Raw genomic sequence first — 19,013 nt, forward strand, 5'->3', positions numbered from 1 at the left:
GGCACATAGCACTTCAATGACGGTGCTTTCCTAAGTTCACCAGCTCATTAGTGCCTGGTCAAACATCCAAACACCTGAGGCAGAAGGACACGATGATGCTGAACTAGTCACCAAGCATCTAATGAAAATAATGACTCGTCCCCGGAGATCTGGTTGTGACAAGTCAGGGGTGTGCAAGATGTGCTAGACAACTGGGCACCATGAAGAGGAAAAAGAGAAGTGGAAAGAGGACGCTGGGCTTCCTCTCTTAGGGAACACTAACCAGCCCTGGTGTTAAATGTTTAATGATCAGAGGCCTAGTGGGAGTTCAAGTGCAAAGAATTATTAAAATGAGTTATGGGGGCTTCCGTGGTGGCGCAGTGGTTGGGAGTCCGCCTGCCGACGCAGGGGACACGGGTTTGTGCCCCGGTCCGGGAAGATCCCACATGCCGCGGAGCGGCTGGGCCCGTGAGCCATGGCCGCTGAGCCTGCGCGTCCGGAGCCTGTGCTCCGCAACGCAAGAGGCCACAACAGTGAGAGGCCCGCGTACCGCAGAAAAGGAAAAAAAAAAAAAAAAAAGAGTTATGGGAGGAATTTATTTAATGAAAATAGGCATAAATAAGAGATATTTTCATTTTTTCACTGAGAAAGACAAACTCCATCTGGTCTGCAGAAATGTTTGCTGTTGGTGTACTTTGGGTTTATGGCTAGTAATGAGTATACTGATAAAGTCTATTGGCACATGCCTGCTTTTCTCATCAGCCTTGAAATCGGGGTGCTAGAGAACAGTGGCAAGCAGTTCACTTTTCTTGGTTAAATTCAGAAACGTTAGTTTGTTTTAGAGAAAAAGTTTGTGTAGTGCTATATCTGTATCTTATAATATTACTATACCCATCTTTCCTTTTTCTTCATAAGTGTAGGGAGACCCAGTGATTTATTCTTCAACAAACACTGAACATCTCTTATGACGTTCTAGGTGCTGGGGACTCAGTCGGAAAAAAAGAATTTACATTATAACGCGGTCGACAGACACTGTTAAAAATCAAATTTATAATATCATGGCAGGTAGTGATAAACACTTTGAAGAATAATAAAGTAAGATGAGAGAGGGGTGCAGATCCCATTTTAGGAGAAGAAAGGTATGTCTTTGACAGCTTATACTGGTTCATAAGAGCTGACTAGCAAATTTTTAGGAATTTTGCTAGCCAGATGTTAAACACAGCCATTGTTAAAATTTAAATTTTATACACTTCCAGGTAAATACATTATAATTAAAAGAACATAATAAATACTCAAAACTCACCATTTTCTATTTATTTTACTACTTGTTACTACTATCTATGCTCTTTATTTACGCCTATTCTATCTGTGCATTGGAAACATTACATAATGATGTGCAACTCCGCATCTCCTCTCAACTCTTTGTTCAGTGACATCATGTTGGTAGCTTGGAAATGGCCATGGTGAGCGTAATTACACCACAGAAATTGGCAAATACTACAAACCAGGGCTTTTTATCCCAGAAAGCTAGTTGTTAAACATTTACCAGCACTTTACAGAAGAGAGTTTCTAGTGAGGTGATAATTGAGCAGAAACCTGAATGAAATGTGGATATTTGTCATTGGGGAATCTGGGGGAAAGCAGTGCAGGCATAGGCTCAAGGTCAGCTCTTGTTTGACACGTTTTCAAGATCAGCACAGAGAACGGCATGGCTGATTGAAGTGAGAAAAGTGGCAGGAGATCAAGGCAGGGGGATAGATTACGTAGAGCTTGGAAGCCCCTGGTAAAAGATACAGTTTTAATTCTAAGTACATTATGAAGCTATGGGAGGATTGAAAACAGGAGAGGGATGTCATCTGATTCCTATTACAAAGAAAACTCACTCTACTGTATGGAGGAGAACAGACTGTTTTAGCAGGTGGCGGTTCTAAATTTCAACTGAGTAATAGCTAAGAATCACTCCTTGCTTGTTAGAAATACATCAGAATCATTGATATTTGCAACCGTCCTAACATTTAATCACAGGTAACACCGAGTGTGTGGTAGTGCCCACGAGCGTTCCTCCCTATCCAACTTTCTCCTCCTTTCTGGGCACGTAGATAGTCTACACTTCCCAGTACTCCGGCACTTCAGTGGGTACATATGAGTTCTAGCCAATAAAGTATGAGTAGGAGTGATACGTACCACTCCCAGGCAGAAGCATTTCAGAGCCACGAGTGATTCCCACACTAGTCCATGGTGACTGTGGAGGCCACATCTTGGGATGGAGGAGCCACAGGATGGAAACATTCTGATCCCTGAGTGACTATGTGGGGTATAGCGTCCCCTGCCTCACCCTGAACATGAGCATGACCAAGCAACAAAAAGCTTTGTTTCACTAAGTCCTGAGATTTAGGGATTCATTTATTCTGTTTAGCCTAGGCTATCCTGACTGATGTAGATTGTCAAGCTAGTAAAATTTTCATGATAACAGCTAACGTTTATTGAGTGCTTACTTCATGCCAGACACTAGGCTAAGCATTTTACCTGTAGTTCCTCACGTAAGCCCCACATCACCCCTATGAGCTGGACACTATGATTGCGTCCATTTTAGAAATAAGGAGACTGAGGCCAAGAGAGGTTAAGTGACTTGCCCAGGGCCCCCAGAGAACAAAGGGTAGAGCAAAGATCCAGTCCCGACTCTAGAGCCTCCCCTTTTCCTTCATGAGGGAGGAATAAACAGCCTCCTGACTTCAGTCATTTCTTCACGCATTTACTGGGCACTTACAGTGCTAGGCTCTGGGTAGGCAAAGATGAACAAAACACCATTCCTGTCCTCAAGGAGACTAGTGAGGGAGAGACTATGAAGAGAAAATTATAATGTGATGAATTTACAAGCAATACAAGAGACAGAGGAACATGTTAACAGACACCACAGAAACACAATCAGCAAAACCCAGACTGTTGGGAAACCCCATGGGACAAACAATCCAGTTTCTTCAACAAATAAATTACAAGGAAATTTAGTCAGAACCTATAGATTAAAGGAGATCTACAAGGCTTATTAACCAATAGCAAGATTATTTGGCTACTGATTCAAGCAAGCTATTAAAAAAAATTTAGACACTAGATGGTTGAAAATTTGAACACTCAATGGATATTTAGTTGTATTAAGGAATTTTTAACTTTAAAATTTTTAGGTGAGATAATGATTTTGTGGTTATTTTTAATGTGTCCTGATCTTCTAGAGACATACACTAAAAAATTTATAGTTGAAATTATATGATGTCTGGAATCTTCCTCAAAATATACAGGAGAGAGAAGTGGGTACACGAAACAATGATCATAGTTGACCTGGGTGATAGTTACATGGGGATCAATTTTAGTAAATATTTAAAGCTTCCCAAAGTAAAAAGTTTTAGAACTTTCTTTTATCCTGGGCTGGATACAAAAGAACTGGTAGAATTGCTGACAAGGTGTCTGGGGAAGTTGGGAAGGTTTCCAAGGAAAAATGGGGCATCCATGTGTGAAACAGTTCTCAGGCGGCAGGAGAGCATGCACAAACAAATTAAATTATTTTAAGCATCACCTAATGTTATCAATGCCAGAAATGGTTAATATTTGTTTTTCATCAAGACCCAGCCGCTATCAAATGGAAACAGGTTCCCAGAGTTCATGGAACTTCCTTCTATAGAAATGTGTAGAAATGGGCTGAGTGGAGCTGGGGATTGATTGAACACTGGATTAGAAAATCAGGAGAGCAGGCACAAGAATCCTGGCTTTGCCCGTGACCAGCTGTGTGTCTCGAAGAGGGGCTTGGAAATTTTCTGTCTCTGTTCCCTCATCTATTAAACGAGGTCCAAATTGTTCCCCAAGAACTCTTTCTGCTCCAACATTCTATTATTCTACATGGGCTTCTTCAGACATGAAATGTTAATTTGGGGATCATGTGTGAGAATCAACTGATTCAGGTCACTGTAGCATCATTGTGAGAACCGAAAAGACCTCCAGTTCAGGCATCTTAGTTACAGGAGACCCTGGGAAAGTCTCCTGGACATAGAGACCCCATGACACAACCTCAGAGGACTTTTTCTGCTTCCCACGGGAAGCAGAAGGGAGTAACAGAGTAAGGCCATTGTGCATTGTTTTTAGCACAGTACCTGAGCTCTTGGCGACCTTCATAAGGTAAGGGAGGAGGATTTACTTACAACTTCTCAACTTCCTTGTGAAAAGTTCTTCTAGGCTTGAAAAATCCTACCTGCTGGGCTTCCCTGGTGGCGCAGTGGTTAAGAATCCGCCTGCCAATGCAGGGGACAAGGGTTCGAGCCCTGGTCCAGGAAGATCCCACATGCCACGGAGCAACTAAGCCCGTGCGCCACAACTACTGAGCCTGCGCTCTAGAGCCCACGTGCCACAACTACTGCAGCCATGAGCCTAGAGCCCGTGCTCTGCAACAAGAGAAGCCACCGCAATGAGAAGCCTGCACACCACAATGAAGAGTAGCCCCCGCTCGCCGCAACTAGAGAAAGCCCGTGTGCAGCAATGAAGACCCAATGCAGCCAAAAAAAAAAAAAAAAAAAATCCTACCTGCTTTCTTTCCTTGAATATTGAGCACTGAGAAACCTGCCCCTTGGTGTCCCAAAAGGAAGTTAAATAGTTCTGACAGGATGTCTCCATGGGCCCATAATCTCTGTGCTGACGAATGTAATGAAAAGTGTCAGAAGATCCTCTGGCCTCCCCATTCCCCACACCTTTGGAACTGCAGCAGAGACTCAGCTGCAACCACCCCCATGGTGGAGGGCGTGATTGGAGCTCTGAGGCCGAGGACCCCCCTCCCTCCCTCCCCCACCCCGCCCTACCGTGGCAGAAGGCTGGAAGCTGCACAGCCCCACCTGGGAGAGCTCTGGTATTTGGGAGGGAAGCAAGTGCAAGTGAGACCTGTGTGGAAAGGGAATGTTGCCTGCCATTCCAGTAAACAATAAATGTTGCCCACCATCAAGCTGTTAGCCGTTGTCTCCCCCCAATCCCCCCGAAAGTGCACCCTGAGGGGCATGCAGAATGGAGAAAACCTGGAAACCCTCTCTGCTTTGAATACTGGCCCTAGATAGTTAAGATGCATATCTAAGGGATAATTTCAATGAGCTCAGACTTTTGCATCTTCCCACACAAGCGTTAAAATCATTACCCTGAGATGTCTGTTTTTTGTGATTAGCAGTAATCTTTTGACGTTCAACTACATGTTTTTTTTCCAGCAAACTCCTACATATCCTGGTTCCCCCCCATCGTCTAGTCGGAGCAGTTCCTCAGAGCTCTCTCAGAGTCTGTCTCCGGGCTACAGTCCTCAGTAAGGTCCCTGAATAAAACTTAACTCACAACTTTAGGTTGTGTGATTTTCTTCAGTCGACACCTGTCTGGTCTCAGACTCTTTGTGTCCACAATTTCTGTCCTAGGATGTTGAAAAGAAGGTTGGTCTGGTGCAGAGAAAGGAGACAGCCCAAGTGTGGCAGACCTACAACAAGCTGAGAGATGGGGAGACTGAGGCTGCCTATCCTTCTTCTCTTCTACTTCCCTGTGCTCTGGTTTCTTGTAGCTTTCATTTGGGGGAAGCACCACATTTAGAGGGTCTCTATCTGGAAAGCATTTTCCAGGCTGCCTCTCCCCAACATTAACTGCATCCTTCCATCCTGTCTCCTCACAAGCTTCAAGTGCTGAGGGAAGCTTCCCCCACCAGGACAGCCCACTAACATGCACCCTCATGGAATCTCCTTGCTTTCCTTCCAGCATTCTTATCAGTTTGTAATTACATATTAACTGAAATGATTACATATTAACTCATGTGATTATATGATCATATTGTATGATATGCCTCTCATTAGACTTAGCTCTCATAGATCCTGGATACATATTGGTTTCTTTTTAAAACTGAAAGAGAATAAATAAATGAATATGAAAAAGAAAGAAATAGAATACAAAGAAAATGCACAGTTCATAGGTGCAGCCCAGTGAATTATTACAAAGTGAACACACCTGAGCAACTACTGCCCAGGTCAAGAAAAAGGATGGGCCCAGCATCCCAGAAGGCACCCTCTTCCTGCCCAAAGTAACCATTCTCCTGATGCCCATAGATTAGTTTTGCCTCCTTTAAAAGTTTTAACTCTTAAGACTTCAAAAATAATTTTAAATTCACCCTTTAGCATGTACGGTTCTATGAGGCTTGATAAATGGTATTGTGTTTATCATAACCTCAGCCAAGACACAGAACAGTTCCATCTTTCCCCAAATTCCCTTGTGCCCTTTGCAGGCAACCCTTGTCCCCACCCACAGTTCTTAGAAACCGTTGATCTGCTTTCTTTCCTTATATTTTTACCTATTCTAGAATTTCACATATATGGAATGAGCCAATATGTCGCTCATTCAACATAATGTTTGTGAGGCTCATCTATGATGTGTACAATAGTTCATTTTCACAGCTGTATGAATACACCACAATTTTTCTACATCATTGTATGAATATAATATAATGTATTTATCCACTGTATTGTTGATGTACATTTGGGTTGTTTCCAGTTTGGGGCTATTACAAATAATGCTGCTAGAGACATTCTTACGCATACCTTTTCATGCTCACTGCATGCATCTCCTTTATGGCTTAGTGGTCCTAAGGTCATGAAGATGAACTCCTTAGTTTCTAGAAGTTTCATTGCACCTTTCACACTTATCTACAATTAGCCTGGAATGCATATTTATATGAGGTGTGATGTGAGGTAGGGGCTCAAGTTTCTTTTTTCTTCTTCTTACATAGATATCCAGTTGACCTAGCACCATTAATTGAAAGTAAGTCCTTTCCACTCGCTCTGCGGCGCCACCATTGAAATAAATGAACTGTCCATATACGTGTAGATTAGTTTCTGGACTCTCCATTCTGTTTTATCATCTATTTGTCTTAATCCTCCCACTTTTTCTTCTTTTTCAAGATTTTTCTCGGTTATTCTTGACTCTCAGAATTTCTACATAACTTTTAGGCTCCTTTCTGGGCTTACCCGTGCTTGGATCCCAGCTCCTGACCCGGTGCCTGGCGCACAGTAGGAACTGAATGAATAGCTGTTGTATGAATGGGAGTGACCTCGGGATCTTTCAACACGCCCACTTCCACCCCACGCTTCTATCCCGCTGCCCCCAGAGGCGCAACTGTACACTGCAAGGTGGCTGCTCCCCCGCGGAGCACGTCATTTTCCTCCCGACACGGGTGGATCCCGAGCCGGTTCTCTCCGCCCCGCCCGCGCCCCGCCCCTCCCCGCCCCGCCCCGCCGGAAGGACGCTCTCGCCACCTCTTGAACTTGGTGGTGGCAGCGCAGGGATGGCAGCGGGGACGGGGGCTCCGGGACGCGGCGGCCCCGGCATGGACGCCCGGCTGGACCAGGAGACGGCCCGGTGGCTGCGATGGGACAAGGTGAAGGGCGCCGGGGGGCCGGGAGCGCCCGGAGGAGGTGTAGGACCCCCTGCCCGCTCCCCGGGCGCCGCGCCGCCTTTCCTGCGGCGAGTGCCGGTGCAGGCGCTTCCTTCCTTCGCTTCCTTCCCTCCCTCCCTTCCGCCCCGCGGGGCCGCGCTGGTCCCGCCGGAAGACCGAGGCGGAGGACGTGGCGGCGGCAAGGCCTCGTCGGTGTGGCTGGTTTGTGGCACATTTGAAGTTTGTCCAGGAAAGGTTGTCCCGGGACAAAATCAGCCATCCGGCGGGCGGGGACTGCAAGTTCGGGAGCGGGGCAGCGAGCGGGGTTGGTCTGAATGCGGCGGGGCTCAGGGGTCTTGTCTAATTGAGGCGAGCGCGCGTTCCTGCCACTCAGACCGCGGGCTCGTCCGCTGCAGTCAGCAGTGCGTCCGCCACCGACCCCTATTTGTCCCCGCCTGTTCCTCAAACTCCCGGGTACTTGGCAGAGCAGCATTCCCAGGCGCTGGGTTGCAAACGTGGATCCTTTCGGTTGGACCCGCTTGGCTTCAGGCGTTTTTCTCAGGTCTCAGACTTTGCTGAGAAGAAGAAGGGGGAACCCCTTGGACACAGCACCCTAGCTTTTCACTCTCTTAGGTGTTGGAGCAAACAGAGAAGCAGGGACCGAGCTCCGGACATCACTCCCTGTCTCCTTTCTAACCTGAGTCTCTCGTTTCCTACTTGTTACGTCGTGCACGCTGTTTGTATTCCCGGAAAGTTCCTCTCAGCTCTCTTCTGCTGAACTTGTTTCTCATGTCGTTACTTATGTTTCAGGTCTGAACTTAAATGTGGCTTATGCAGAGAGGGCTTCCCTGGCTTCCAAGGGTAAATTATTTCTCTCTAATACTCTCCCTAAACAGACTGTTCTTTTTCCTCATAGCCCTTAGCGATTGGCCAAAAACAAAAACAAAAACACTTGCTTGTGGGTTTATTTGTACTGGGCCCCAGCAAATCATATAGCCGGTGCTGCGCACTCATTCACGAAATTCCATGGTCCATAGTCCTGCACAGTGCATTACTGTGCACTGAAATAGTAGAGACCTGAAATATTTGAGTCAGTGAGGAAGACTACAAGCCCTTTCTGCAGGGGCCAGGCCTTCCTCTTCACCCTCGGGCCCCCCACTTCACATGAAATGCCAGCACATCGTGTTTCTGATGCTACTGGCAACTCCTTGGGTGGTTTTTCTTTGTAATTCTTGTGAATTCTTTAGCGGAGGAAAAGGTCTCCATTTCTGATAACTCACTACCTGGCAGTGAGTAGAAATCTTTTGAAGCCATAGTTGGTAATGAATTAGTTTCATAAAACTTTCCCTTTGAAGAAATAAAAACCCAGTTTCCACAAAATGTTGTATCTTTGTATACAGAGAGAGTACCTCACTGGATAGAGGTGAGGGGGTGTTGTCCTCTTCATCTTTTTGCTACCACTCCTCTTGTTCTTTCCTCTCTCAATTTTTCCTTTGGCTTGAAACAGGCACCCAGAGGGAACTTCCTGCCAGCTAAAAGCATTGCAGCCCTGTAGTCTGATTGCCCCAAGGGTGGCGGGGCACCAGCAGGTACCCTCTGAGCATTTCCACTGTACCTCCATGCCTGTTCCTCTGGGTGCTGACAAATGTGTCACTGCCACGTATGACTCTGATCGCTGCTGACCTCTTGATTTTTTTATGCTTACCTTTCTGCCTCCTTTGGTTTCTCTCAAGCTATTAAGTCTTTTATAGATATCAAAGGCCGGTTAGGATTTTCCAAATCTACACTGAATGAAAGAATCACTGGATATTGGGTGTGACCTTGAAGTCTCTGTTTTCTCATTCACTCAGCAAGTATTTATTGAACCTCTTTTACATTGCAGATCTGAGCCCTAACTTGCAGGCACCTAACAATCTGATAGGTCAGATTGTGCTCTGTGGTCAGTGGCTATTGCTTTTAACCAAAAAGGTGGGCTTTTACTTGTTTCCTTTTGAATCTGGAACAATCTGAAAATGTGGGCTTAATTCCAAAAGGCAGCATTTTATTGCAGTAGCATTTCAAAGTTTAATTATGTGGCCATGTTTTGCCTGCATGGTCATCCACTGAGGTGATTACTGTAAGATAGAATATAAAGTACTTACTCTTTGTTACCCTGAATCCTTAATTTAAAAGTTTGATATGGAATTAATGTAATTGTCGTTTTTCTCCATGCTTAACATTTTATGCAGCTATTGCACAAAAAAAGGGCAATTTAAAATGAACTTAAATGATTCATGTGAGTGTCTGTTTGAAGCAGTTAATGTAATATGAAAGGTACTAAGTTAATGCTTACATATACAGTTTAAGCAGGACACTTAATCTCTGAGGCTTCCCCGTCTATGAAATGGGGTTTTTGTTATTTGCCTGCCTCTTATAGTCATTGCAAGATTCAAATTTGACCAGGTATGTGAAAGTATTGTACAACTTATAGGGCTTCCCTGGTGGTGCAGTGGTTGAGAGTCCGCCTGCCAATGCAGGGAACACGGGTTCGTGCCCCGGTCCGGGAAGATCCCACATGCTGCGGAGCGGCTGGGCCCGTGAGCCATGGCCGCTGAGCCTGCGTGTCCGGAGCCTGTTGCTCCACAACAGGAGAGACCACAACAGTGAGAGGCCCGCGTACTGCAAAAAAAAACAAAAAACAAAAAACACAACTTATAAAACTGAACATTTGATTATTACTAGGTGCCAGATAGAAAAGGGTGTTTTACATGAATTTAATGTAAACCACCTTGTAAGGAAGGTTATAGATTGTTCCCATTTTAGAGATGAGGAAACTGAGAATTCAAGAAGCTAAATAATCTGCCCAACAGTATAGAGTTGGTGAGTGGTGGTGTTGCTGGGATTCCATTCTGAGTGTTAGATCCCAGAACCTGTATGTTCATTCCATTTCTCCAAAAGTGCTTACCTTTGTAGGAAAGAAAATAATACTTACATTATAAAGGAAAAACTATTTCCTTTTACTCACAATACTTCTGATACCAAATGTGTGAGTTTTTCACACCGTGCTAGTTTCCATTTCTCTGTGGACACCAACTGGGTGTCCAGCAATTTAACTCAGTACAGAGTTAGCACAGACCCTCCAGCTTCAGGGCTTAGTCCCACAATATTGTCCCCACTTCAGATACCTGCAAAAGTCCCAGGTTGTCACCTCTCCTTCTGACCAACCAGTGATAAACCAGGGGTCTCGTGACCCCCTTCTTGGGTTTGGTAATTGGAGGACAGCTCACAGAACTCAGGAAGGCACTTTACTTACTATTACCAATTTTATTATGAAGGACACAACTCAAGAACAGCCAGTTGGAAGAGATCCATAGGGCAAAGTATGGTGGGAAGGAGTGCAGAGCTTCAGTGCCCCTACATAGGCATGATTGATTAAATGATCAGTGATTGAACTTAATCTCCAGCACCTCCCCTTCTTGGAAGTCAGGGGGTGGGGCTGAAAGTTCCAACCATCTAATCACTTGGTTGGTTCCCAAGAGTCGCATCAGTAGAATAAACTCAGGTATGGATGAAACAGGTTTGTTATGAATAACAAAAGATGCTCCTTTCATCCTAATCATTCAGGAAATTTCAAGGGTTTTATGACCTCTTTGCCAGGAACTAGGAACAAAAACTAAATAAAAACGTTATATCACAATGTCATGCATTATAATTTTTAAAGGACCAACTTCATATTTCAGATTTTAAAAGCATCAAAAAATTGAAAAGCCTCTAAGTGTATATGTACGCATGTATATATGCTTTTCAAATACATACATATACATATATTATAATATATATATATTTTTTCTCCTATAGGTTAGAGTTATGGTGAGGTTTTTCTTATATTTCTGATTTTTCATTACTTTATTCACCTGGTATGTACATTTCTGTTTTGCAGAATCCCTTAACTTTGGAGTCAGTGAAACAACTAATTGCAGAAGGTAATAAAGAAGAACTGCAAAAATGTTTTGGGGCTCGAATGGAGTTTGGGACAGCTGGCCTCCGAGGTGCTATGGGAGCAGGAATTTCTTGTATGAATGACTTGACCATCATCCAGACTACACAGGTGCCACATTTTTATATTTCTTAGTTATTCTTAACATAGTCCCAGTGCTAAAAGATAAACTGAAGCGTATTAAAAAGTTTAAGAGTTTATTTGAGCAAAAACCTATTTGAATCAGGCAATTCCAAACTGATTAGGAGCTGCTGGGGAGAAAATATTTTTCCTTTACGCTTACAGATTCTTTGGCTGGTATTAATTAAAGTGGCATAAGACAGATTAACAGGAGACAACAAATTTAATGACATACATATGGGAGCCTCATAAAGACAATGAGACACAAGGGCAGATTTAGCAGTTGAGGCTTCAAAGTGCAGAATGACAATAGAAGGACTTTTCAAATATATATGTATATTTATATATACAGACATATATGCATATATGTGTGTGTATATATGTGGGATTTTTTTGTTTTTTTGTTTTTTTTTCTTTTTTTTGCGGTACACGGGCCTCTCACCGTTGTGGCCTCTCCCGTTGCGGAGCACAGGCTCCGGATGCGCAGGCTCAGCGGCCATGGCCCACAGGCCTAGCCGCTCCGCGGCATGTGGGATCCCCCCGGACCGGGGCGCGAACCCGCGTCCCCTGCATCGGCAGGTGGACTCTCAACCACTGCGCCACCAGGGAAGGCCTATATATGTTTTTATAGCTATATTTTTCACAGGGCAGTAGAAGAGCAGATGTTTGCTAGTTAATGTTTACCTGCCATACAGATAGCTCTTTCAGATTAAAAGTTATCTCTGATAATAGTTACCTTTTGGACTTCGCTGGTGGCGCAGTGGTTAAGAATCAGCCTGCCAATGCAGGGGACATGGGTTCAATCCCTGGCCCGGGAAGATCCCACATGTCGCAGAGCAACCAAGCCCGTGCACTGCAACTACTGCGCCTGTACTCTAGAGCCTGTGAGCCACAACTATGGAGCCTTCATGCCACAACTACTGAAGCCCGCATGCCCTAGAGCCTGCACGCCTCAACTACTGAGCCCTTGTGCTGCAACTACTGAAGCTTGTGTGCTCTAGGAACTGTGTGCCACAACTACTGAGCCTGCGTGCTGCAACTACTGAAGCCCACGTTCCTAGAGCCTGTGCTCTGCAACAAGAGGAGCCACCACAATGAGAAGCCCGCGCACCGCAGCAAAGAGTAGCCCCTGCTCGCCACAACTAGAGAAAGCCCATGTGCAGCAACGAAGACCCAACACAGCCAAAAATAAAAATTAACTTAAAAAAAAAAGTTCCCTTTCTGGGTCAGGCTCCATATCTAAATTCTTCTAGGTAGTTAAGGAAGAGGTGAAAGTTTTTCTTCAATCTGTTGGGTCTTGATTGGCCTCATTTCAAAATGATCCACATGCCAGAGTGACATGTTTTGGGGTCACATATTCTGCTCCCCCTCAGAGCGCTCCACTAACAAGAACTAGGGGAAAGACTTATAGAGAAGAGGCAGAAGCAAAGCAAGGAAATTAATAGATTGGCTACAGCTCAAGTGGGTGCCGTATTTGGGAAAGCCTTGCTGGCTGTTTGTGATTGGCTGTCCTTAAGCTGCGATTTCTTAACCTTGAGGTTTTTACAGGGTTAGGTTTTGGCTTGCTTAGTAGGCTCCCAAGGCATTAAAGCCATCTGAGTCCACTGGCCTCTTTGTTTAATTAATTTGACTCCAGGCTCCTTTTGTATTTGACAGACCTAATTTGTTTTAATTATGGATGAGTCTTGTGGGTTTGCCCAGGCACAGGGAATCACACGTTTACTCCATAAAGTTAGGCTTGCACAGTCAGCTGAAGCAGTACCTTTTCAAACTCATGCAGCAGTTCATTCATTCGTTCATTTATTCATTCAACAGAGCTTTATTGGGTGCCAGGCATCAGGGATATAATAATGACTGAAAGAGACAGATTTCCTCATGGAGCTTTCATTCCAGTGCCAATCCACCAACTAAGCTGACCGACTCCTGTGTTCTTGTAATGTTTGTTATGGTTGTACAGATGCAAGCATTGAAAAGCTTTTCTAACTGCCAGAATAACCAAGAGTCATTAGTTCTATTTAGTTTTAATTTACAGCATAGGTGGAAATTATTGCCGAGTTCCCTTGCCTTCATTTGTGAATTTTACACTTAGAGTCCAGATCCAACTTTTAGGAATAAAGATGAAGCCTTTGATAAAACAGCTGATGCCGAGTGTCGAGAGTTCTGTTTATGAGGGAAATGAAGTGGAACAGATTGTTCTGTTTCTTCAACTGCTTAGACTTGTTAAAATTGAAGGTCACTTTAGTTCCAGGAGAGAAGACGTTGGGAAAATTGACTACTGGTGATTACGTGTACTTTACGTGCACCTCCCAACATAAAGGCAGAGTTGGGCATGTTCTGACAAAACCCTAAGAAGGAATCTTGCATAAGGGTACAGAGTTGCCATGGGAACACACTACTGTTAAGCAGTAGGGCTCCCTAGATCTTTTTGGAGGGAAGGCTTAGAATAAAGTGAGCCTGGGAATCCTGTTCTGGTTTATGGATAACATGGGATCATGTTGATGGATAAGGCTGCCCTCTGCTCTGGTCACTAGGGCATACAACAGATCACGCAAAACATAGTAGTCTTAAACAACAACATTTATTTTGCTCACAGATCTGTAATGTGGGTGGAGCTCAGTGGGGACAGCTCATCTCTGCTGCATTTGGCATCACGTGGGCCAGCTTGGAGCCTGGAGTCATCTGAAAACTCCATGCTTGCTGGTCTCTGGTGCGAACTCTCGTCCTATTGGTGCCCCCAAATTCACCTGGTTGTATTTAAGAAGTAGGTGCATGTGAGTCAAGAACAACCCACTAGGAAACAGGATAGAGACTAGAGGGAAATTTTTGTATTGTTTGCCTCATTGACAGAGGTTATAGTTTCCGTTTAGGTTACTTAACTGAGCCATTACACATCAGTGATAGAGAACTCATTGTCTTCTGAATTAGCCATTCTGTCTTTGGATCGTTCTCATTAAAGAATGGTTTCTTTATTTTGAGCCAAATCTATCTTTCTGTAGCTTTTACATATTGGTCATAGTTTGACCTTTTGAAGGTATATAAAGTTTGTTTCTTACGCTCTATGATAATATTTCCATCCCTCAGTGAGTCTCTTCTCAGGAAAAAGCATGCCCCCTTCCCTTAGCCATGCTCTCAGGTCCTCAGCCTCAGCAGCCCCCAGAGTTTTTTAGAGCGATTTGGAGATGATAGGGATTTTAGACCAAGGCTGAATGTTTTTATGCCCCCCTTGAACACTAGGGCCACACACAGGGGTCAACCTGGGCCAGGGAGAGAGCACTGTCACTGTTGTAAGCCTTAGAGTGTGAGCATCTGCGTACCCTCAGGGGACCCCACAAAACCAGTACACGTGTTCTTATTACCTCATATCCCTCAACCTCAGAAGATAGGCCAATGCAATATTTTTGCACAAGAAAAACTGAAGGATTTTTAAATTGGCATCACTCTGGCAACAAAGCTGTGAAGTATTGCCCTACCAAAAATAAGAGTTACAATTACTTTTTATAAGACTTCCTTCAATCAAAGTGAAATAAGTAGTATGAACCATCATTATAACCCAATCAACCAGAGTTCTTTTTGTTCTGTAATAAAACCTATTTTGTCGAGTAATCTAAACCTCTTGAATTCAAAGTTCACTATTTTCTAATCTTCTGTATTTCAGACTGATGTGATGTTATTGCACCCACTAAGATGCAGGAATTGTGTGTTCCACCATTTCTAGGCAGGTGGGAATAGCCCAAACTCTGCACAATTTTAATTGTATAATGGTGGACTGATAGAGCCTCCTTTAGATCTACCTGCTTGAAAACAATATCACAAGCAGAACAAGTTTAGATCAGTTAACTGTCGAAATCTTAACTGTCGAAATCTTAACTGTCGAATTTCTTTTACCTACTGATGTACAGGGCAGGTGGAAATGTCTGAAACACTTCCCTGTCCTCAGACATTTTAGGCTAGTGTAAAATGAATACAGGCTTTGAAGAAAAATGACAGTAAAAATGATGCTCATAACAGCAAACACACAGTGCTTCCTTGGTGTCGGATTCTCAGCACTTGGCATGTTTTAACTCATTTAGCCCTCATACAGCCCTTTGAAGTAGGTACTATTGTTATTCCCATTTTACAGAAGAGGAAACTGAGGCACTGAGAGATTAAGGAACTTGTCATTTGCTTGTAGGTGGGGGTAGAGTACAAGCCCACAGAGTCTGTGTGCTTTTAACCCAGCACTGAACCACCTCTAACCAGACCGAGGCACAAATCTAGGCTCTGCTATTCGTGTGTCTGAAACTGGGCAAGTCACCGAGCCTCTCTGAGTTCTAGCTTTTCCATCTGTAAAATGAGGTTTCTTGGCCAAGCTGATCTGGGATTAGTGATAATAAATACTAAGTGTCCAACACATTACCTGATACATACAGATAGAAAATAAATAGAGCTGTTATTTTCCTATTGTTCAGTATATATATAATATGTATATAGTGTGTGTGTTAAAACATATAGTGTACTCTTTGAATCCATGGGGTATTTTTTAGGGATTTTGTAGATACCTGGAAAAGCAATTCAGTGACCTTAAGCAAAGAGGTGTTGTGATCAGCTATGATGCTCGAGCCCATCCGGCAAGTGGAGGCAGCAGCAGAAGGTATGTAAAGATATTTCGGAAACTTTTTTTGTAGTGTATTTTGTAGTTTTAGGTGTAATCACCATTTCAATATGTTGACTTTAAATATGTTTTTCAGCTACATTGCTTAACTATGAAACTGATGGGTAGATTCTTTTGTAACTTTTAAGAATTCTGGCTTTATGTTTGGGTTAAGAAGATAAAATTATTTAGACAATGTAGAACTTACTCCTATCTAAGGTAACTGTTTTAACTGGCAATGTTATTTCTCCCTCTCACTTTCTTCCTTTTATGTAAATTTTTTTCTTCCGCTGTTTATAAGCCTCATGAGCTCCTTCCCATTCCTAAATGCCCACTGCAAGCTGCATTCTTGTAACATTCCCAGACCAATGAGACTGTCTTATGTAGCTGTAGGCAGGTGATGGTGATGGTGGGGATGGTGGTGGGGGTGGTGGTGGTGGAGGAGGTGGTGGTGGTGATGTGGTGGAGGAGGTGGTTGTGATGTGGTGGGGATGGTGGTGGTGGTGGTAATGGTTGTGGTGGGGGGGAGGTGATGGTGGAGGAGGTGGTGGTGATGGAGGAGGTAGTGGTGGCGGTGGTGGTGGAGGAGGTGGTGGTGATGGAGGAGGTGGTGGCGGTGGTGGTGATGGTTGTGCTGGTGGTGGTGATGGTTGTGCTGGTGGTGGTGGTGGTGGCGGAGGAGGTGATGGTGATGGTGGTGGGGGAGGAGGTGGTGGTGATGGTGGTGGTGGGGGAGGTGGTGGTGGAGGAGGTGGTGGTGGTGGTGGAAGAGGTGGTGGTGATGGCTGTGGTGGTGGGGGAGGTGGTGGTGGTGGTGGTGGAGGAGGTGGTGGTGGTGGTGGTGGTGGAGGAGGTGGTGATGGAAGAGGTGGTGGTGGTGATGGTGGTGGTGGAGGAGGTGGTGGTGGGGAAGTGGTGGTGGTGGAGGAGGTGGTGGTGGTGGTGGTCGTGGTGATGGTGGAGGAGCTGGTGGTGACAGTGGTGGTGGAGGAGCTGGTGGTGATGGTGATGGCGGTGCTGGTGGTGGAGGAGGTGGTGGTGGAGGTGGTGATGGTGATAGAATCATTTGAGTGCTGAATGTGAGTTAGGCACCTAGGTATTCACTCATTTAGCCCTCACCAAACCTGTAAAGTATGTACTTTTATCTCTTTGCTCTAATATCATAAAGTGAGAGAAGGCAACACAATTTAAACATAAAGAGGCTGACACCAGGGGTTAGCAAACTGTTTCTCTAAAGGGCAAATAGTAAATATCTTATACACTGTGGGCTGCACAGTCTCTGTCACAACCATTCAACTCTGCCATGTAGCATAAAAACAGCCATGAACAATTCATGACTGAATGGGCATGGCAGTGTTCCAGTAGAACTTTATTTACAAAATGGGCTGGAGTTTGCCAATCACTGCTCTTAATCACATTATATGACCCTCTTTTTTACTTGAACACTTCCTCTATTATGTTGAATTTTTTTAATATTTCCAGAATATAAGTATTAGTAGTTTCTTAGATTGGAAGAACATACCAATGTTTAATATTAATGAAAAGTCTCATAACTTTACAGTGCTGGATGAATTCATAGAGTCCTAATCTTTGCTTCTCAGTAGCTTCTAGTCTAAGAGAGAAACATTAATGGGAACAAATGTTTGGCTGTGAGGAAGGGAGCATGGCCAGGGCAAAATACCAGACGACATCAGCTCCTAGGTTGAACTCAGGGTGATATAAAATATTGGGTCTTCAGCTGCAGGCTCAAAGATGTGATTTTTGTCAATAAAGCAAGAGAGAAGCTGTATCTTTCAAGGACTGATGCTTATGAACTATATTCACAAGAGAGTAGTGTAGAATAAACCTCAGAATATCAGTTTGTCAATTTCAGTTAGTGAATTTACAGTGAGAATTACATCATAAGCATGCTTTACCAGCAGGTCAGACCCTCCGGTCAAAGCATGCACAGTGCATATATGTGGCTAACTGCCTGTTTAGCTTCTCAGATTTCTTCTCCTTACGCTGACTACCCTGCTTCAGGTTGACACATCTTTCATATATGTTAACATTGTCAATTAAGGTGCAGCTGTTTCTTGCTCTGGCCTTGGGGCCATATCAGTTCCTTAAAGTGACCGATGTTACTGATTCTATTTGTTTATGGTTCAAGTCTCAGAGTTTGATAGAATGGGATGGAGTGGAGCTCAGGGTCGCTGTCTGTCACCTACGGCAAGCAAGATATTTGCAGGTTGTAACAATTACTAACCAGTATATAGTAAAACACTCATGATGAGGAAATGGACATTTTCTTTTTTTTTTTTAATTTACTTATTTATTTTATTTATTTTTGGCTGCAGTGGGTCTTCGTTGCTGTGCACAGACTTTCTCTAGTTGTGGCGAGCGGGGGCTACTCTTCGTTGCGGTGTGTGGGCTTCTCGTTGCGGTGGCTTCTCTTGTTGCGGAGCATGGGCTCTAGGCACGTGGGCTTCCGTAGTTATGGCTCACGGACTCTAGAGCACAGGCTCAGTAGTTGTGTGGCTTGCGGGCCCTAGAGCACAGGCTCAGTAGTTGTGGCGCACGGGCTTAGTTGCTCTGTGGCTTGTGGGATCTTCCCGGACCAGGGCTCGAACCCGTGTCCCCTGCATTGACAGGCAGATTCTTAACCACTGCGCCACCAGGGAAGCCTGACATTTTCTTAAAGAGTCGGAAACTATTGCAGTCTCAGAATTTTACCTAAGGACATGTTGATTAGTTCTTTAATCTTACAGTTTTAAATATCTGGTGGGAAACATAAGCAATATCTGTTAAGTATATGCAAAGAACACACTGAACCTTTCTGCGTGCACATTTGTAACTTAATTCATATATATCACGTGTATATCGTAGGTATGTTGAGTGTCTCC

General features: G+C 44.2%; 1 protein-coding gene across 3 annotated transcripts in view; it reads left to right on the forward strand.

Annotated features, from left to right (window-relative positions):
• Positions 1 to 7,228: 7,228 nt before the first annotated feature.
• The window catches only part of PGM2 (phosphoglucomutase 2), a 38,382-nt gene continuing 26,597 nt past the window's right edge, over positions 7,229 to 19,013 (forward strand). Inside the window, exons 1-4 of one of the 3 annotated variants that reach the window (XM_060299236.1) lie at positions 7,269 to 7,408; positions 8,216 to 8,266; positions 11,325 to 11,492; positions 16,025 to 16,131. In XM_060299236.1, the coding sequence (XP_060155219.1) occupies positions 8,228 to 8,266; positions 11,325 to 11,492; positions 16,025 to 16,131 (314 nt within the window). In that variant the 5' untranslated portion in view covers positions 7,269 to 7,408; positions 8,216 to 8,227. Of the gene's footprint in view, positions 7,409 to 8,215; positions 8,267 to 9,327; positions 9,374 to 11,324; positions 11,493 to 16,024; positions 16,132 to 19,013 lie in introns of those variants that run through there. The other 2 variants (XM_030881016.3, XM_070045567.1) reach the window with 2 other exon arrangements.

The sequence above is a fragment of the Globicephala melas genome, chromosome 5, assembly GCF_963455315.2.
Source record: "Globicephala melas chromosome 5, mGloMel1.2, whole genome shotgun sequence".
In the NCBI taxonomy this organism is placed as follows: Eukaryota; Metazoa; Chordata; class Mammalia; order Artiodactyla; family Delphinidae; genus Globicephala; species Globicephala melas.